Raw genomic sequence first — 22,449 nt, forward strand, 5'->3', positions numbered from 1 at the left:
ACATGACAGTACAATTTAGACATTAAGCTGTGTACATTGAGAATTTGGAAAGAAATATTGTACATAAGGAAAAAAAAAACCACACCTAACCCTCCAACCTCAAACAAAACACCTTTTTTTTTTTTTTTTCCTCTTCTTTGTTTCATTCCCATTCCTTCTCTCTAAATTAAACAAATTCGATTTTTTTTTTTCCTTTCATTTCTAACCTAATTTTCGTTTCGATCCAAAAAATGGCTCTATCGCGCGTGGCTCAATCGTCGCCATCACAGTCGAATCTTTTGAAACCCCTCTCGTCGTACTTATCCCTACGACGCCGTTCGGTGTCGACCTCGTCGGAGCCCCTCACCGTGGAGACCTCGGTGCCCTTCACCTCCCACAACTGCGACGCGCCTCCACGCGCCGTGGAGACGTCCTCGGCGGAGCTCTTCTCGTTCTTCCGTGACATGGCGCTGATGCGGCGGATGGAGATCGCGGCGGACTCGCTCTACAAGGCCAAGCTCATACGCGGCTTCTGCCACCTCTACGATGGCCAGGAGGCCGTCGCCGTCGGCATGGAGGCCGCCATCACGCGCAAGGATTGTATCATCACCGCCTACCGCGACCACTGCACCTTCCTCGCCCGCGGTGGAACCCTAATCGAGGTCTTCGCTGAGCTCATGGGCCGCCGCGACGGCTGCTCCAAGGGGAAAGGAGGATCCATGCACTTTTACCGCAAAGAAGGTGGCTTCTACGGTGGCCATGGAATTGTTGGGGCGCAGGTTCCGCTGGGGTGTGGCTTGGCTTTTGCTCAGAAGTATTGTAAGGATGAGAATGTTACGTTTTCTATGTACGGCGATGGTGCTGCCAATCAGGGGCAGTTGTTCGAGGCGCTTAACATTTCTGCGCTTTGGGATCTCCCCTCCATTTTGGTCTGCGAGAATAATCACTGTGAGTGTCAAATGTGAGGTGGTTTTAGACTTTGTTTGGATAAACTTTTCCACTAAGGCAAATGCTAATTAGTACCCTTAGCATTGAGTTAAGGAATTAAAAGGAGAATTTTTTTTATTGGGATGGATGCGTAAAATTGCCTTGTCTGGTTTACACTTACAATAAATACTTTCTCTTTTTAGTTCATTAACCGATGATGACACTGGTTAGCAAGATCCCTTATGCATGAGTTAATTTTAACTTGAGTGAAGCTTAATTTATTTTTGTTATTTTTTTCTCTCTTCCAAGTGCTTATTGGAAAAATGATCCAAACAAGGCTTTTGTTGATTTGGGTTTCGATTAATTTGGTTTGGTTTGTGGGACAGATGGAATGGGGACAGCTGAGTGGAGAGCTGCTAAGAGTCCTAGTTATTACAAGCGTGGGGATTATGTTCCTGGATTGAAGGTTAGAGAGATTGATGGCTGTTGTGTTATAAATATTCAATTCCACACTGTTCACACATCATAGTGCAGCTTGATTGGTGTTGATTTACCCTGTTTGGTCTATGATCTGTTCGTGTCATGTTTGGAGAGGGCTCTGCTGTTTATTTATTTATTTTTTCCTGTGTTGTGTTCTTTCTTCAACCTTCACTATTCATTTATTTTCCTTTTTTTTTTCTTCTGTACTTTTCAATTCCTAACTTTGTCTTTGTTCACATAGTTGAGTGTCTGTTTAGGCAACAACTCTTGTTATTGAGTTGTTGATTGCGAGTTAGATTGATGGTGATTGTTTTAGGATAGAAGGGTAAGATGTGGTGGGAAGAATAAAGGGGAGCCAAAGTAGTTAGAAACAATTAGGGCAGGGCAGTTAACTAGTTAGAGGAGGTTCAGTTAGAAAAATAAGAGGACATAAGGGTAGAAATGAGATGTTCTAAACATTGTATTTCACTTATTTTCTCTTCTTGTTTAATTTCAATTAAACAATCTTTTTCTCTCCATTGGATTCCTAACATTTTGGTCCAACTTGCTGGATGCACTCATTGGGGAGATGGAGACCTGTGCTGAGGCATTGGACAATTATGTGGAACTTTTGAAGAAAACCAACAATCACCAGAAATCATGGGTCCAGCTGTGTTCATTGTATTTCTGTGTATTTGAGATAGTATGTTGACGGAATTGATGAAAATAAGTGTATGTTGGGTTGAAGAATGAAGAAGTAGGGCATCAATCTTGAAGAAAATGCAGAAATACAACAGTTAGCTCTTGTCTTCTCTATTAAACAAGCAAGATGGAGGTATATGAATGCTGGAGAATTAGAATCTGCTAGAGATGGGATCTGCCCTTGGCTGATGATGGTGAAATTGCCAATTTTGATGGATGTGATTGTTTGGGATGTATTGCTATTTTTGAGATTTGTTTTAGTTGTATCAGACGAAACTGGCAGCAGAGAAGTAAAGTTATACCTAGCCTTCATCAGTATCTATACTACTGTCTATTGGTTTTGCTTCTTGAGGAAGACATTAGATTTGTCTTGGGAGTGGTGGATTGGAAGAAGAATTTTTTGGTATTATGTTCAAGGATTAGATAGTGGTTGGCCTTATTTTGGGCTTTTCTTCTCCTTAAAGGAGAAGCTTTGGCCAAACATATTTGGAGAAAAACTATTGAAAAATTAAGCAGCTTAATTTTGATAAAAAAAAGAAGTGAGAATAAGTAGTTTTTAGAAAAAAAAAGCTAACTGAAGTAGCTTATAAAAGTAAGCTGCATACCTCCATTGTTGTCTCTCTCATGCTGTTCTCATCGATCCAAGACGAAGAAATGGAACTTTTAATTTAGGCTAAAACTGCCAAACAACTTCTACATTATTTTTAAAGCTCTTATTTTTAGCTAAGCTGTAAGTCTAACTATAGTTAGTAGTTAGACTGTTGTTAGTTAGCTTAATAGTTAGGACAGCTGTGTGACAACTGTCACTAACTAACTCAGGTTAGTTGACAGTTACATAACTGTTGCTGCTATACAAACTGAAGTTTAATAAGCTTTTAGTTGGGTTGAATTTCCTCAATAACAAACTCTTACAATTTCTCTTTTCTCTCTAAATCTGTTAGTGCCTTTTAAGTACCACCGAGCGCATAAATCAACTGGCATGGGGTAGTTCTAGCTTAACGAGAGGTCTCAAATTCGAGTTTTGGGTATGCAGCTGCATTAAATACCCAAAGGGAGAGCTTTGCTGCCCATAGTGGTCCTCTCAGCTCGTACAAGATTGCTTCCAGTGGAAATTACATGTGGTCTATACACAAAAAAGCACCTTCTAAGTCAACAGAAAGCTGGGCTAAACAACTGTAGGCTACTCTGAAATATTAAACAGGTTCTGTAGAGGAATATCTCCAAGAACTTGAGTCTTTGGTGGCTCAAGTTTTAGGGTTCCTTGAGGCACGATTTCTGCACTTATTGTGAGGTTTAGGAATGGAAGTAGAATGCTGAGCTTGGATGCACGATCCCATTGATATCTTGAAGTCCATCATTGCCAATTGGAATTTTACAAACACTCTCAATACCTTCTCAGATATAGGAAGATATATTGATTGGCTTTATTTTGGTCTCCCTAGATGTAAAGGGTGTGTTGCTGTTTTGGTAGTTGTGGATAGGTTGTCAATGACCTCTTTGCATTGCTGAAACACCTATATACAGCTAAGAAAGCTTAAATTTTTTCTTTCCTGCATTGCTGTTTTGATTGTTGTTTTTGGAAGTAAATATTTATACTTTGTGCAGGTAGATGGCATGGATGCTCTTGCTGTGAAACAAGCTTGTAAATTTGCAAAGGAGTTTGCTTTAAAGAATGGTCCCATTGTAAGTAAATTTACTTCTTTTTTGTACTTATATTTCTTAAATTTGTGTTTAGATTTTAGGAATGATTCTTTTATTCTCTGTTATATTACAATTGATTTCTCTATCTTAATTATTTTGTCCAGATTCTCGAGATGGACACATACAGATACCATGGCCACTCCATGTCTGATCCTGGCAGCACATACCGTACACGTGATGAGATTTCTGGTGTAAGACAGGTATATTACTATAATCATAATTAAATGTCCTATTTGTTTAATTAATATTGAGGAGTTTACTCTATCTCTTTTATTTTCTCCTGTCCAATCTGATTATAGGAGCGTGATCCAATTGAGAGAGTAAGAAAGCTACTATTGACTCACGAGATTGCTACTGAAAAGGAGCTAAAGGTGATTGAATGAAGTTTGAATTCATGCTCTGTACTTCAATTGCAAAATGTGATATATCTGTTTGTTTTGTATTAAATACTCTTGCTGTCATTTTTATATCTGTGATCAAATTTTTTCCTGGCATCTTAGTATTTCAAGTTCATCTAGTAATGAGTAAATTTTATGTTTAAATAAATTCCAATTGTTATTTTCATGAAACTACAGATATTTTTTCATAATATTTTTGGCTATATTAAAATAGTTGTCATGGAATTCGAGTCCCCACATAGGTTACCTACCATGTGAGTTGGTAGACTATAATTATGATAGTTACTGTCTACTTGAGCTTTATACTGACTGTAATTACTTATGCTATGTGCTGGATGATATGATCTGTTTGTCTATCATGAATGATGTGTCATGATTTTCTTTAAATTTTTGCCAAGTGTCACAAATTTTCTGCCTATTTGGAAAAGCTAGTTTATCACGCAAGTGTCTTGATATATATTAATGTTAGACAAGGAGTAGTATTATTACTATTAGGAATGCTGGGGAGTAAGACCCATAAGGTAGTCTGGATGCTGAATGGAATATTCACTATGTGCATAAATGCATAACATAATTCTATTAATGAAAATCATGGAAAGCAGGGAAAGGGAAAGAGGGAAGGCATTCAGTGATTGAGTGTTAGAGCCAAGTAGTTTAAATTCCCAATTAAAGCAATGGGACGTAGAGTGGTAGAACTGTCATGGCCCTAAGATTTGGCATTTTGGCAATTATCTACTAGAAGGGGTAGGAAGGGAAATGCTCAAAACAAGGAGGGTGAGGTGTCACAGTTTGTTAGCTTTGTGAAAGGGGTCTGTCGTGTGTAAGATCCGTAATACAGCATAGAGGCAGGTATTTGAGTTAGTCTTTCATTTTGTTATTTTCTTTTGGCTGTAAGCTGGGTAAAGTTGCTTTGCATTCTTCGATGGAGCCAGGCCCTGTGATTGGGGGCAGGTGGGGGAATACTCCTTGTCCTTGCAATATCTTCCGTTTTAGTAAATAATACACCTATCATTACCTTTTCAATCCTCTCTCCTTGACATTGAGCAGGGGTTTGGGACCTTTAGGCAATGGAGAATAAAACCCCTCAATCAGACTGGAATATAATGAGATATTTTTGGAAGAAATGCTTGAGTGTTTTCTCAACATTCAGCTTCTTATATATATATATATATATATATATATATATATATATATCAAACTTAGCTTACAAAGGAATGTTTTACAGAAAACTCAGAACAGAGCAGACACAAAGTCAAAAAGAAGAATAGTAGCCTAGTTCAATAGGGATATAATAACCTATTTTCTAACATTCCCCCTCAAGCTGGAGCATATAAATCATATGCACCAAGCTTGGAGCATAAAAACTGAATCTTATGTCCCCTCAATGACTTAGTCAAAATATCTGCAATTTGATCATTAGAGCTATTTTTTTCAGTACTATTTTCCTTAGTCAACAACTTCTCTCGAACAAAGTGGCAGTCAATTTCTATGTGTTTGGTTCTTTCATGGAATACCGGATTAGAAACAATATGAAGTGCTACCTGATTATCACAATATAGTTGCATTTGCTAAACTTCACAAAATTTAAGTTCTTGGAGTTGTTTGACCCACATCAGTTCACAAGTGGCTGAAGCCATAGCCCTATATTCAGCTTCTGCACTACACCAAGCAAAAACATTTTGTTTCTTGCTCTTCCAAGGAATCAGATTTCCTCCTATGAATACACAATATCCAGTTGTAGAGTGCCTGTCTATAGGAGAGCCTGCCCAGTCAACATCACAATACCTAGTAACATGGGTATTTCTCTTGTCTTCATACAACAATCGCTGTCCTGGAGCCCTTTCAATGTACCTAAGAATGTGAATTACAACATTCCAATGATGAGTGTGAGGAGCCTGCATAAATTGACTAACTACCCCAATTGCAAAAGAGATGTCAGGTCTAGTGATTGTAAGATAAATGAGTTTCCCAACTTGTCTCCTATACCCGCTCAGGATCAATGAAGGGTTCACCCTGTTCTGCAATCAACTTTTGATTTGGGTCCATGGGGCTGTCAACAAGCCTACACTCAATCATGCCTGTTTCTTTCAAGATATCCAAAAAATACTTTCTTTGAGAAATAACAATGTCTTCGTTTGATTGTGCCACCTCAATACCAAGAAAGTATTTTAGACACCCAAGGTCTTTGGTCTGAAAGTGTCTGAATAGGTGCTTTTTCAGTTGACAAATTGTAGCAACATCATTCCCTGTAATAACTATGTCATCAACATAGACAATTAGATAAATACACTTTCCTGGAGAAGTGTGACAATAGAAAATTGAACGATCTGCTTCACTGGGCTTCAATCCAAAAGCCTGTGCAATTTGACTAAAATTCCCAAACCAAGCTCGTGGAGATTGTTTGAGGCCATTGAGAGATTGACGCAATTTACAAACTAACCCACATTCCCCTGGGCAACAAACTCAGGGGGTTGCTCCATGTATATCTCTTCTTCTTGGTCACCATGCAAGAAAACATTTTTAATATCCAATTGATTTATGGAGGGGCCAATGGTGACTGACAGCCATAACAAGGAATAGGCGGACCGTGGTGAGTTTGGCCATAGGAGAAAAGGTATCACCATAATCAAGACCATATATCCGTGTGTACCCTTTTGCCACCAATCGAGCCTTAAGGTAATCAATTTCACCATTAAGCCCTACCTTAATAGCATACACCCATCTGCAATGAACTGTCTTCTTCCCATGTGGTAGGGTAACTTGTTCCCATGTGCCACTGCTTTCAAGAGCTGACATTTCAAGAATCATGGCTTATCGCCATCTAGGGTGATCAAGTGCTTCATGGATATTTTTAGGAATGGTGAGATGCGATATGGATGAAACAAAGGAGAAGTAAGAAGATAACCGGTGATTACTCAAACAATTATGAATAGGATGGGAATTTTTGGTAGATCGAATACCTTTAGTCGGAGTTATTGGCCACCCAAAGTTGTTATTAGTTAGAACTGTTGTATGGATAGCTGAAGGTGATGAACATGAAGCAGAGGACTCTCCATGTGGCATAGGACTAGATCTCTTTGTGTCTCATATTGATGAGTAGTGTGGGGTGATGAAGAAGGGCTGGTTGGAGAGGTGGCTTCACTTGTGTCCATAATAGGGATTTCTTGAATTGGAGACAATAGTGGATCAAGTGATGGGACAGGTAAAACTTGTTGGACAAAATTGAAATCTTGCATTGAAGAGAAAAAGGGAATTTCTTCAAAGGTGACATCTACAGACATGTAGTACCGTCTAGTGTCGTCTAGTGTCTGGTGAGTAGCAATGGTACCCCTTTTGTAGATGGGAGTAGCCAAGAAAACACATTTAATTGCCCTTGCAGATAGATTGTCTTGATCTGGAGAAACATCATGAACAAAATAAGTACAACCAAAAATACGAGGAGAGACGTGAAATAAGGGTTCATTTGGAAAGAGAATTGAGTAAGGAATTTATTCTCAAGAGATAAAGATGACATTCTATTAATTAAAAAACAGGCAGTAAGGATGGCATCACCCCAATGATGAACAGGAACATTTGCACCAAGCAATAAGGTACATGCAGTTTCAACTAACTGTCTATTTTTTCTATCTGCTATACCATTTTGCTGTGGTGTGTGAGGACATGTGGACTGATGTAAAATGCCTTGTGTGGTTAAAAACAAAGAGAGATTAGAGGAGAAATATTCTTTTGCATTATCATTCCTAAGAATCTTATTTACTTTTCAAACTGGGTCTTGATTTCATTAAAGAAAGACATGAATATAGGTAAAAGTTCATATTGGTCTTTCATAAAATAAACCAAAGTACATCTAGAGTATTCATTAATAAAGGTGACAAAATATCTGAAACCAAAAGATGTGACATGGCTTGGACCCCAAATATTAGAGTGAATAGTGGAAAAAACTGAGTTACATCTTGTTTCAGTTCTCTTTGGAAAAAAGGACCTAACATGTTTTCCTAATTGACATGATTGGCACTCTAAGACCTGAAGCTTGTTGAGATTAGGAACCATTTTCTTCAACTTTGACAAATGTGGATGACCCAAGCGATTATGCAAAAGTTTAGGAGACGGAGATGCAAAACAAGACACATATAGGCTGGTTTCAAGATAGTAGAGACCTCTAGATTCATGTCCTACGCCAATCAACCGACTCGTACCACGTTTCTGTATAACAAAGGAATCAGCATCAAATGTTACGAAACAATTTAATGATTTTGTCAGTTGACTAAGAGAAACTAAGTTGAAAGGACAATTAGGAACAAAAAGAACTGGAGACTTTGCCAACTCTTTTAGAAGCGACTTTGGTGCCATTTGCTAGGGTGATCAGATAAGGAAATTTTGGAGGAGACATAGAGCTGAATAGAGTCATTACCGAAAATATGATCAGAAGCACCTGAATCAATTACCCATGGACCTTGACTATCCACAAACTGAGAAATGCAAGTTGTTGAAGTACTCAAGCTTGAAAGATGATTGAGCTTGACTATTGGACTTCTATCGAAGGCATTCTTTATACTCCTCTTCATAAAACTTAGGATCAAGTGTTTCTGATTTGGTGACATTTGCTGTTTTATCAGGCCAGCCAATTATGTAGTAGCATTTGTCTTGGGTGTGGCCCCACTTCTTACAATGTGAGCATCGAAGGTCTGAGTTTGTGTTTCTACCACCACCACCACGACGTCCTCCACAATTCCCACGATCCCCTCTTCCTCTAGTAGACACCATTGCTAAAGATTCAAAATGCTTAAGTGAGTTTCCAATCTTCCTTGGGGTGGGAACACGAAGAAGACGTGTCATGAGACTATCCATTGAAGGAACTTCTTGACCAGTCAGAATTTGATCACGAATATGATCAAAATTTGAATTCATGTCACGTAAGGCCAGCACAATGTACAGATTGTCATGCTTCCTTTTCATTTCCTCCATTGAGTCAACATCTAAGAGCATATTTAGTTCTTCAACTGTAGATTGAATTTGAGCAACAAATGAGGTCATATCATGATTTGTTTGCTTATAAGATGCCAACTTGGCAGCTGCATCATACAATCTCTGAATGCCATTGGCATAGATCTTTTGGGCTTTTTCCAAAAGGAGCAACAGGTTTTGAAGGACCTCGAGGTTCCTAAGATATTTGGCTCCACAGACTGCCACAACAAGGCACAAAGCTGGAAGTCAAGCCTTTTCCATTGTTCCTGATTTTCTGCTGGTACTTCAGTGAACTCTTTCTCCAAGTGGTATTGATGCCCTTGGCCAAGGAATCGGAGTTCCACAGATGCAGACCAGAACAAATAATTTTTACTACCACTCAGCTTCTCTGAGGTTGTGACAGGTGTCCCAGAGAAAGAAACTGTGGGACCAACAGAAGAAGTTGTAGAGGCCATCTTATAACAAGGAGGTATGCAAACCAAGATGTTGAACTCACTTCAGTGAACTCTTTCTCCAAGTGGTCGTGATGCCCTTGGCCAAGGAATCGGAGTTCCACAAATGCAGACCAAGACAAATAATTTTTACTACCACTCAGCTTTTTGAGGTTATGACAGGTGTCCTAGAGAAAGAAGCTGTGGGACCAACAGAAGTTGTAGAAGGGGTTGTAGAGGCCATCTTATAACAAGGAGGAGCAGTGCAAACCAAGACATCAAACTCGCACAAACAGAACCTTCACAAAAGGTTCCAACTTGAGAACCCAACACTACTGATGAGAGATAATGAAGATCCAGGACCAAATCTAGGTCTAGGGAGGTCCGCAAGTTGTTCTATACTGTTGCGGCAAGTTTTCGACCTGCAGAGGGCGGTGCGTGGACTTCATGTGCCAAACAAAGGGCTCTGGACAAGCGGTGCGTGGAGGGCTTTTTGACTACGCGACTTCCAGGGTTAGGTCATGCTCACTGAGGTGCACCAAACCCCTGGGTTTGTTGGATATTTTGCCAGGGGGTGGTGGCGGTGTATGGTGGCAGCGGACGGTGGCGTCAGTGATAATCAAGTAGAGTGGGATCGTTGCTGCTCTAATACCAATTTGAATATAATGAGATATTTTTGGATGAAATGCTTGAGTGTTTTCTCAACACTCAGCTTCTCTTATATATATCAAACTTAGCTTACAAAGGAAGCTTTTACAGAAAACTCAGAACAGAACAAGTACAAAATGTCAAAAAGAAGAACAGTAGCCTAGTACAATAGGGATATAATAACCTATTTTCTAACATTGTGCTTCTGTTTTAGAGGAATTAAAGAGGTCTGCCTCTGCTGTAAGATGTTAATCTGAGTTTTCTTAAAGAAATCAAAGTTCTTATCACATTAATTTTGATGGAACTTTAGAATTTAGTGCTGTTAGATTATGTTATATTTTTCTTGTTAGATTATATTATATTTTCTGATGTATTAGTGAATAGTGATAGTAATAAAGCTGTTTTAGTTTATCTACTCTTACATAGTACACATAGGCTTCTCCCCTATGCAATCTTGCTTTTCTCTGTGTAATTAGACCTATTACTTCTCTCTTACTCAAAGATCTTTGATCTATATATATGACAATCTTTTGATTGAGTGGGGTAACCAACACACTCAGACATTTTCACTCAACCAAGTTCTTAAAAAATGCAGACCATTAACTTTTACATGGTATCCGAGTGGATCGATCCAGCTCTCTGGTTCTGGTCACCTTCATGGTTGTCCTTCAAGTTCGTCTTAGTTGTCAACGTCCAGTTTTTCAGGCGAGTTCAGGATTAGGTTGTGCTTTGTCACACGCAACCCAAGCAAAGCAGTTTTGAGCCCAAATCGGAAACCAGGTGCTCTGACATGCTGTCTTGTTTGGTGCGTGCAGTCCACACACCTGCCGCCACAGAAAGGGTTGCCGGAGTCTCCTGGAGCCATTCCTAGCCTTAGGGTTTGGGCTGTCCTCTTTGCCCACTGGTGAGGAGTGGGTTCTCCTTTTTCTTTTCTGGTCATCTCCTTCCTTTTTTTTTGTCAGATCTACTTCTTTCTGGTGAGATTCAGCAACACCCACTACCACCACTGCACTCGTCGCACTCCAGCGTGTCTGACCCACTAGTCAGCCACCATTGTCGAAGCCATCGCTGGGGTGGTTGTTTTTTGACTTTTCTAGCTGTTTTTCACATGCCCAACTCATTTCCGCTGTTCATTTATGCTAGTTCCATCTTGAAATCATTGTTGGCACTGTTTTGAGCCCTTCATTTATAAAAAAATGGTTGGTTCATCCAAGTCAAGCTTGCTGCTTCTGTTTGATCAAGATATCTGCTTCAGCCCCTATTCTGTCTATTTCTAGGACATCTATTGGACTTTTGAAGATAGATTGGCAGAGGATGCTACTGTTCAAGTTTTCTTTTACTTTGTTTAGTCAATGAAGTGCTCTCAAGTTTTTAAGTTTTCTTTTACTTTGCAGACAGATTTGAGTTTGTTCAGTTTGGGTTTGAAGTTTCCTCCAAGCTTGCTAGCTGTTTGAGATTATTTCTCCTCATCTATCTCTAGTAACCCTTTGTTGTGCAGCGCCATTGTCAATCACTCTTGTCCATCTGTTCATCTGCTCTGCATATTTCCACTGCTTTCTATTGATATCTCCTCCATTCATTAGGAGGGTTTTAGGTGTTTATATATATTTTTTTTAAATTTCACCAGGATACTGTTCATCCATTGTATTTCTCTCTTGGGTCTCAAGTTTTAATATATAAAAAAAAGTCATCTGTTGATCCTGTTCATGTTCTGCTTTTGTCCGCGGTGGTTAAGCATTGATGTCAAGCTTCTGCCATGGATGGTTAAACATTGGTGTGTTGCTTCTGCCTTTATGGTGGTTAAGCATTCAAATATTTTGTTTTGCTTTTGTCTTGAGTGGTTATGTACCATGTTTAGCTTCTAGTCTTGATGTTTAAGCTTTGTTGCTTCTGCAATTCTGCCTAAATGGTGGTTAAACACTTGTTATTGGTTTGCTTCTGTCATGAGTGGTTAAGCATCATGTGTAGCTTCTGCTATTGATGGTTAGGCTTTGTTGCTTTTGCCTATATGGTGGTTAAGCATTGTCATTGGTCAACTTTTGCCTTTTAGGTGGTTAAGCATGTTTGCTTCTGTCCATGGATGGTTAAGCATTGTGTTAAGCTTCTGCCATGGATGGTTAAGCATTTGTCATTGTTTTGCTTCTGCCTTTTTGGTGGTTAAACGTGTTTGCTTATGTTAAGTGGTTAAGCCTTGTGTTATGGCTTTTGCTCAATAGTCAAGCATATTCCAATTGTCTTTGAATGTTTTTAGTCATTGTATTTCACTCTCCGACATATTTTGTTGTCTCTCTGTCTACATGTATTGTTCATCCCAAGTTGGAAGTGCTGAGTCTACCTTCCAAATTGCGGGGGATGTTAGAGATATGTCCTAGTTGCTTTGACCTTGTTTTTGTCACTTTTTTATTTTTTTTATTTTATTGTAACAACCTAAAAGCATAGTAGGCTTTAGCTTGAGGGGGAGTGTGTTGGTTGTGTCTCCCAATCAGTACCAGTCTTTTTGAAGTCCAACCCCGTTGTGTTGTTATCTGAGTTTGAGGATCCCTTCTTGTTTTGGTCTAGGGGGCTCCATTGTCCAATTCAAAGAGCCTCACCATACGAAGATCCCTAGGAACATCGTCTTTTCGGATCCTCCACATGCCAACCTACTAACAATCATGGTTTTTTCCCCCACCCTGATCTCCAATCAAAATTGGGTTATTCTTCATGGTTCACAATTAAATCTCCATGACCCTTCGAACTTTAGAGTCTCTTCCAACAACAATGTTAATACATGCTTGTTCCACAAGGTCTTTTCTCGCATACTTGTCTGAATCTAGGATATTATAGTTAGGGCTCGTGAATCAGCACATGAGGGGATGCACGCGAGAGTCACCCATCATCACCTTGCACATTCTCTACTTGCAAATGAGACTGACATTTTCTTCAAAGCACTCTCCCAAGCCATGAGCATAACAGTCACACGTGACGTGGTGGATGAGTTCCAAAAGCTGTGTGTGAAATGCCGTTGTCAGGTTATTGATGAGGTTTCCATTAGTGATGAGCTCAAAGAGGTTCATGATAGAGTGCAGGAGCAAAATCGCCCACATAGCAGCACTTACGATCTATTAGAGAAACTGAGATAAAGAGAATGGAGTTCTGTATTTTATGAACTCAAATGCAGAAAGAGTACAGTTTAGGTATTTATAGAAGCTGTTAACAGAAGTTAACAGCTGTCACTAACTGTAAAGAGTTAGCTGTAATCTAACTACCTATAGCAGAATGTGAATTCTCACAGTATACAATATTATACTCTAATACCACCCCCCTCAAACTCAAGGGGAAGGTTTTTCAGAAGAAAAACTCTTCACATTGAGTTTGCCTCTAAGAAACTCAAATCTGGCAGGAGAGAGAGGCTTGGTCAGCACCTCCGCCCATTGATCCAGATCTGGAATGTGGTATATCAGAAGCTGCTTAGACAGAAGTTTCTCCTGCACAAAAAAGACATCAATCTCCATGTGTTTGGTGCGACTATGGAAGACTGGATTGTGAGCAATGGCTACAGCACTCTGATTATCACAGAGCAGGACAGGTGTAGAGAAGGAAAGCTAAAGTTCTTGTAACTAAGCCTGAACCCAAGTCAACTCTGCTGAAGTCTGAGCTACGCTGCGATACTCAGCTTCAGTACTGGATCTAGCTGTAACTTACTGTTTCCTTGACCACCAAGAGCCTGATGTGGACCTTCTATCATTGATATCAGAAGCCCAATCAGCATCACACATAGCTGTTAGTGTCAAAGATTGTCCAGCAGTAGCAGGTCTCATATGAAGACAATGAAATAGAGTGCCTTTAAGGTACCTTAGGATCCTTTTTACAGTCACCCAGTGAGAGTCCAAAGGCTTAGCCACGAACTGGCAAACCTTGTTCACAACAAAACTTATTTCAGGTCTAGTTAATGTAGCATATTGTAAAGCTCCAACTACAGACCTATACAAAGTAGGATCCTGAAATAGATCATTACCACTCTTTGAAAGTTTGCAGGTAGTACTCTGAGTCATGATGAGAGAATTGTCAGGTAGATATTTGATCTCAATGCCCAAGAAATAGTCTAGAAGACCTAGTTGTTTGAGGGAAAAGCTTGAGTTGAGCTGATTAGTTAGCTGCTGAATGAGAGGGAGAGCTGCCAGTAATTATTGTATCATCCGCATACACTAGAAGAAAAACAGTATGCATTTGGTGCTTGTAAGTAAAGAGAGAGGGATCACATTTGCTGGCAGTAAAACCAAATTGAAGGAGAGTGGATTTAAGTCTGTCAAACCACTGCCTTGGTGCTTGCTTTAAGCCATAGAGGGCTTTGTTCAGCTTGCAAACAAGAGATTTGTCTGAATTTTCAAAACCTGGTGGTTGGCTCATGTACATTCCAACAATCCATTTAGGAAAGCATTATTCACATATAGTTGAAACATGTCCCAGTTGTTAGTAAGTGCAAGAGCAATTTTTTTTTTTGCACTGCAAAAATATGATTGTATTAATAAAACTTCAGTACTAGATGTACTGAAGAGGTAAGTAATTACAAAGGCAGAATCTGCCAAACCCAGCTACAAAAAGAATCACATAAGATAACAACCCTATCCTCACACACCCCTAGGACATTTCTGCCTTCAGCCTAATAATAAGCCTTATAGTTATGGGTAAGGTTGCGTACAACATCCCTCCCCCATACCTTCGCATAGCGAAGAGCCTCTGGGCAATGGGGTACGAAGTTTTTTTATAGTTATGGGCTTAACCACAGGGGAAAAGGTTTCATGAAAATCAAACCCATGAACTTGATGAAAACCTTTGGCAACCAGTTGTGCCTTGCACTTATTTATAGATCTGCATTCTCCTTGACTCGAAAAACCCATTTACACCCCACTGCTTTTCTGTCAGGAGGTAAAGACACTAAGTCCCAGGTATGATTATTCGTTAGTGCAGTGTATTCTTGTTGCCTTGCAGAGTACCAATTAGGATCAGCTAAGGCTTGTTTAACACATTTACACATTTAGGTTCACCAGTGAGCCAGAAATAAACAAGGGTGAAGTCTAGGATTGTGAATTCCAGACTTGGATCTGGTTTGCATGGGGTGATTATTAACAGTTCTAGGAGGAGACTCTGTACTTTTGGAGGACTCAGATGTAGACTCAGAATTGGAGTTAGAATTCTCACTAGAAACAGAATTTTCAGGACCAAAGTTATAGGGCTGACTAGGAGCAGAATTCTGAGTGTTTGAATACCCCATAAAGAGACACTCTTGAGATCTAAAATCCAATTTGTGAGTGGTATAAGGCCTCAAGAAAGGGAAACAAGCACAACCAAATGTTCTCAAGAAGCTGTAATCTGGGGATTTATTGAACAAAACAGTGTAAGGAACAACAAAATTTAAAGTAGTAGGTAACCTATTAATTAGGTAAACTGCAGTTGTGAAAACAAAGTCCCAAAAGGATAGGGGTAGAGAAGCATGGTGAAGGAAAGTAAGACCAATTTCAACAATGTGTCTATGCTTCCTCTCCACCACACCATTTTGATGGTGTGTGGGGGGACAAATGAGTCTGAGTTATGCCATGAGTGGCCAAAAAGGAAGTGAAGGATCTATACTCCCCACCCCAATCCAATTGAATGCTTTTGATTTTAGCACTTAATTGAAGTTCAACCACTGATTTGAAATGTTGAAAAACAGAAAGAGTTTCAGATTTATACTTTAAAGGATAAATCCATGTGAACCTAGGATAAGCATCAATAAAAGAAACATAGTAAACATAACCAGAATGAGAGGTAATGAGATGCACCCCACAGATCAGTGTAAATTAGTTCTAAGGGGCAGTGTAAACAGATTCTGAAATAGAGGAGGGTAAACGATGTGATTTTCCCACACAACAAGAAGAACAGAAATCAGAAACACCTTTATTGAATGGAACAATTTTACAATGATCAAGTTAAGTACATGAGAATTGGGATGGCCTAGCCTAGTATGCCACATAGTGCTAGCACTAGGGGCTAAGGGTACATCTGAAACTGTATGTACATCAGGAATGGGTTTAGATGCTGAACTAGTAGAATTAGAATTGAACATGGGACTTGAACTAGAGGAATGAACAGCAGAATCTGAAGTTGATTCAGCTGAGGAAGACACCAACACTGAAGGATCTTGAAGCTTTAAATTTGGGAATGAATAGAGACCATCAGCACCAACAACACCTTGAAGAAGAATCTCATTGGTCCCCTGAGATTTAACAAGACAAGAATGGGGATGAAACTCAAAGAATATAGAGTTATCCTTTGCAAACTGACTCACACTTAACAAGTTTTTGGTAATGGAAGGAACATGAAGTAAATTGTTAAGCTTAAATGAAATATTAGAGTTAATAGGAGACAAGAATAGGAAAGAACCAGAACCCTTAAATGTGCAAACCTTGGCCGTTACCAATGTAATCTGATCCTGACCATCAAAATGACTTAGTTGATGAATATTCTGAGGTTCACCAGTGCCATGATAAGATGCACCAGAATCTAGAATCCATGTGGAATTAGCAGCACGTTGAAAAGAAGTATTAGCTAGCATAGCACCAGGAATAGCTGAACTAGCATTAGCACTTTGCTTAGAGGACTTTAAGTTAGGATTAACCCAGGTGTTAGTGGTTCTGTTGTTAGATTGAGGCGAATTGAATTGCACTGGTTGCTGTGTGGTAGGATCATACAGAACCAGTGACTCATGAGGTTGATAATTGTCAGATCTGTAATAGCAAATGTTAGCAGTGTGACCATACTTCAAGCAGATCTAACACTGAAAATTGGCGAAGTGACCTCCACGATCTTTGTCGGATCCGCCTCCACGACGACCACCGCTGACGCCACCAGGATCGGCGTAACCACCGCGACTGCCACTGCCGCGAGCATAACCAGCATTTGAACCACTGTGATAACCAGAAGAATTGGTGGTAGTGTAATTAACAGAGGGAAGTGATTGTTTACAAAAATGATTGTTGTGAGACTCATGCGCAAGAAGAGCCTTGACTTCAGAGATCGGAGGAGTCTGAAATTTACCTTCAATCACAGCAATCACCTGCGCATAATCTTGAGGTAGACTAGCCAGAATTGCATCAACATACTCTTCATGCTGCACTGGATTACCAACACCAGCAAGTTCGTTGGCAATGTTCTTAAGCTGAGACGAGAACTCACGCATCGTCTTGCCATTGAGAGAGGTAGATCAAAGATCAGTGCGCAATTGTCGAGCACGTACCTTCGTCTGCAGCTGAAAGTACTCATGAACATTGTTCCACACTTGATACGAATGAGTCGAACCAAGAACATGAGAAAGAACAGATTTTGACAGAGTTGACTGAAGCCAAGTTAACAGCATTTGATCCTGAACCTTTCAGGCTTCATACGCTGGATTAACATTTTCAGCACTTCGATCTTCATCGTTGCGAAACCGAGGAGGAATCATTGGATTTACCACAATCTGCTGCTTTCAGTGAAGAAAATTGGGATCATCAAGCTTCTCGGTAATGGAGTTAGGAAAGGATTGAGGCGCAGAAGTGATGGATGGGATTGGAACTTGCCATGGGAGAAGAAAGCTAGGGTTCAAAAAACAATTAGGATTCTCCACAAGAATACGTGGCTCTGGATACCATATTAGAGAAACTGAGATAGAGAGAATTTCAGAGAGTGGAGTTCTGTATTTTATTAACTCAAATGCACAGAGAGTACTGTTTAGGTATTTATAGAAGCTGTTAACAGAAGTTAACAGCTGTCATTAACTATAAACAGTTAGCTGTAATCAAACTACCTATAATAGAATGTGAATTCTCACATTATACAATATTATGATCTAATCCTCAGCCTTCTATGAGTGGATGAGATAGTGAAAGTGCTTGAGAAATCCGAGGAGGTAAAATTGGAATTTGTGAACCTTTGCATAGCAACCTTTCAGCATCTGAAGACCTACAGAAGAGACCTTGGGTCATAGAGATTTTATTGCGAACCATGAAGAAGAACCCAATTTTGATTGGAGAACAGGGTGGGAAAAAACCGCTATTGTTAGAAGGTTGGTGCGAAGGATCCAGGAAGCCAATGTTCCTAGGGATCTTTGTCTGGTGAGGCTCTTTGACTAAGTTTGTTGGTTGTAGTTTCCAATCAGTACTAGTCTTTTTGAAGCCCAGCCCCTTTGTGTTGTTATCTGAGTTTGATGACCCCTCCTAGTTTTGGTTTGAGGAAGTTCATCATGGCTCAGCATCTGTGTCAGTCATTAAGTCCTCTACGTTGAAGTTGTTTTCATTTTATGATGCTTCAATTCATATGTTCCAAGCTTGGAGCATACAATCTATGTGCTCCCAGCTTGAGGGGAAGTTTCAGATTATGTTATATTTTCTTGTTAGATTATATTATATTTTCTGATGTATTAGTGACAGCAATAAAGCTGTTTTAGTTTATCTACTCTGACATATATGTAATCTTGCTTTTCTCTCGTATAATCAGACCTCTTACTTCTCTTGTACTCAAAGACCTTTGGTCTATATATATGAAATTTTTTTGGCCGAGTGGGGTAACCAACACACTCAGACATATTTTCACTCAATTAAGTTCTTCAAAAATGTAGACCGTTAACTTTTACAAGTGCTAAAATATTATGCTCTTTCTTCTTTCAGGACATTGAAAAGGAAATAAGAAAAGAAGTAGATGAAGCCATTGCCAAAGCTAAGGTGAAAATCTTGATTTTTTATTCTTCTCATACTAATTTTGGTATCCCACATATTTCCATCTCCTGCAGTTGTCCTATGTGATTTACAATCTCAGTTTTGTGTTCTTTTCTGATTTCCAGGAAAGTCAAATGCCAGAGCCATCTGATTTATTTACCAATGTATATGTAAAAGGCTTCGGTGTCGAGGTAGTGATATTTTCATCTTTACTCATTATTTTATATATCTTTCTTCAATTGTTTATTATCAAATGTTACATGAATTTCGGTATAAGCAAATCAACCGATACATGAAAGATTCTGTAGTATTTTACTTAAATTGGGGAGAATATTACTCCTTTCATTTGGAAATAATTGTCATTTAAGGCTTTGCACAAGGATTCAGAAAGTCATGAAATATTCTGAATTTCAAGGAACAGAAGCTCACCTGATTGTGTTACCATTCATTTTCTCTTTCCACTTAATGGAGATACCAAAAGATGAGGATAAAGTTGAAAAGAAAAATAATTGATACTTCGTTTGTTTCTTAAAGTCACAAATAATTTGAAACCAATTAAAACCTCAAATGAAAATTATTTTGAAACTGAGAGTACTTTAGACAAGAGTTTAGATATTTGAAATCATGAAGGGAAGACTTTAATTTAGAATGATGGTTGAATTAATTTCTACGCTGTTTTAGTGTCAAAGTGAACAACCCAAACATACCCAGTTTTTAAAATTACATGAAAATTAAATGCAGATCCTGTTACATTCACGTAAATAACAATTATTAGTGTTACTTGGTGGATGATGTGTTTTATTCATCTGATTGGTGATCTTCTGAATTTCAGGCTTGTGGCGCGGATAGGAAAGAACTTAGGGCTACTTTGCCCTGATGGAAAACTTTTCCTTTTCCTTAGTTCCTTAGTTTTGGACAAATCAAAATAATGAAGAATAAAAGGTTCAGAAGATCATCTCTGCATATTTGTTGAGCTTTCCCCTAATTGTATATGAAATTGATTCTTCAATAGCAATGAGGCAGAAATTAATGGTTTGCCATTAATTTTGGAGGATCTAACACTCATATTACCTCAATTGATTTTGCAAGCAACTAGTCTCCTGCAAATTTGGAGGATTTCGTTATGCAAAACCTCCATGGTTGGCAAAATTTTGCCATTATTTTAATTTTAGGTATTCACCAGATTGTGTTCAAATGAAATCTTTTTTTTTTTGGCTATTAACAATTCATGTTTCTTTGGACAGTTAAAAATATGATGCCTGTACATTGCACAGATTGAATTGTTGATACAGGTTGGATTATGTTATTTTATTTTTCTGCTCTTTACTTACGTTTATGTCTCGCTATATATAGGGAAATAAATTCTGTTGATTTTATTTTAATGCTTTTTATGTATTTTTATTCAACCTCCTGAAATGTTTTTAACTTACAGATTTCACGATTATAGTGAAATTTTAATGTGAATTGTATATGGTGAATCAGTTGTAATATTACAATAATCAAGTCATATTCCATTAGATGATGTGGGTTATATGGATCATATGATGTCATTTAACATGGTTAAAAATTAAAGTTTAAGAAATATTATTAAGTCTAAGATCCTCCTTGATAACTCCTCCAATATTCTTTTTGGTTTCCCTTTCCTCCTTTTTTATGGGTTAAAAATCATGCCGTCTACTGATTTTTTGTCATCTTTCCCTCAATGGATGCTATATCAATTTTTTCTTGTATGGCATCATTTGTATTCTGTCATTTCTTGTATGATCACACATCTATTTTAACATTATAATTTTTGTTAATCCCACTTTTCTTTTATGTTGTCTCTTTAAAGTTTAACATTCATTACCGTATAGTCGGACCTATAGTGATAAAAATTGTTTATCTAATGTCTTTCTTCATTTAAGTTATCTTGTTTGTATCCTATGTGTGATATCCTCATTAATTTCTCTATCATGTGTGATTGATCTCAAATATATAAACTTAGAAATATGTGGTATGATATATTCTCCCAATTTTACTTTCAGGCCAAAATCATTTGTCTATTGTTAAAATTGTAATTCATATACTTCATCTTCCTCCTACTTGAGCAAAAACCCTTTGTTTTCAAAGTTTGCTTCTAGAGTTCAAGCTTACTATGAATTACTTACCTTGATTCCTCAATTAAGATTATTTCATTTGCAAAAAGTATGTAATTTCGGATAATCTTTTGTATATCCTTGATAAGCATGCCTAAGAATAGATTTAAAATGGACTTAAAGTTCAGTCTTGATGTAATCCTATCTTGCTAGGAAAATCTTGAGTTTTGCCTCTTGGAGTAATCCCTTCATACATATCTTGTATAGCTCGGATATAAGCCATGCACACATCTTTTTTCTCCAAAGTCTTCCATAACACTTCTCTTGGAACAAAGTCATAAGCTTTTTTTTTTCATGTCAATAAAAACATATGCAAGTCTCTTTTCTTTTGTACTTTTCCATTAACTTTCATAAAATATAAATGGGTTATGTTGTAGACCTCTTTAGCATAAAACCAAATTGATTCTCGATAATCCCTGTTTTTACTCTTATCAATGCTCAATCATCTTTTCTCATAACTTCATAGGGTGACTCATAAGGTTTATGCCTTTGTAGTTAGCATAATTTTGTATATTTCCTTTGTTCTTAAAAAAGAGAGAAGAGTGGATGTGGAAGATGGATAAAGATGCAAGCCATGATTAAAAGTACCTTGCATGTAGTGCACAATGCGCTTGAGAGCGTGCATGTGTTCTTTCCTCGGGTCATGCATGAATAAACACCCATGTTGTACAACATAAGCAATATCGGGTCTCATGAAGGTGAGACATTGAAGAGCCCCTGCAAGACTTTGATAATGAGATGTGTTGACATATGGTGTGCTGGAATTAGCACTGAGCTTTGGTTTCGTGTCAATCAGAGTAGGAGATGGCTTACAAGATGACATGTCGGCCCGTTCAATGATCTTAGTTGCATACTTTCGATGAGATAAGAATAGACCACCTGCATGACAAGTTATAACTATACCCAAGAAATAACTCAACGACCCTAGGTCCTTCATAGCAAATTCCGAGCTAAGAAGGGATATGATAGACTTTCGAGTAGCATCAAAGGAAGCTATCAAGATAATATCATCCACATACAAAAGAATGTAAGTCATAATTGTACCTTGTCGGTAAATGAAGAGGGAATGATCAAAAGTACTATGAGAAAACCTAAGAGTAGAAACATAATCAGCAAATTTCTTGTACCAAGCCCGAGGGGCCTGTTTGAGGCCTTATAGAGATTTTTTCAACAAGCATACATGATTAGGATGATTTGAATCCCTAAAACCCATGGGTTGATACATGTACACAGTCTCTTTGAGTTCTCTATGCAAGAAAGCATTCTTAACGTCAAGTTGGTGAACATACCATGTTTTAAAGATAACTAAACTGAGAACATTGCGAATAGTTGTCGGTTTGGTTATCGGGCTAAAAGTCTCACCGCAATCCACGCCAACCTGTTGTGTTTTGTC

At 38.5% G+C, this 22,449-nt stretch overlaps 1 protein-coding gene across 1 annotated transcript; it reads left to right on the forward strand.

Moving 5' to 3' along the window:
- Positions 1-113: 113 nt before the first annotated feature.
- LOC114396280 (pyruvate dehydrogenase E1 component subunit alpha, mitochondrial-like) lies at positions 114-20,251 on the forward strand. Its single transcript, XM_028358177.1, has 8 exons — positions 114-927; positions 1,293-1,372; positions 3,673-3,750; positions 3,873-3,968; positions 4,068-4,139; positions 18,874-18,927; positions 19,047-19,112; positions 19,754-20,251. The coding sequence occupies exons 1-8, from the start codon at positions 231-233 to the stop codon at positions 19,796-19,798; spliced, it is 1,188 nt and encodes a 395-aa protein (XP_028213978.1). The 5' UTR covers positions 114-230; the 3' UTR covers positions 19,799-20,251.
- Positions 20,252-22,449: the final 2,198 nt, after the last annotated feature.

This window comes from Glycine soja, chromosome 18, assembly GCF_004193775.1.
Source record: "Glycine soja cultivar W05 chromosome 18, ASM419377v2, whole genome shotgun sequence".
Taxonomy (NCBI): domain Eukaryota; kingdom Viridiplantae; phylum Streptophyta; class Magnoliopsida; order Fabales; family Fabaceae; genus Glycine; species Glycine soja.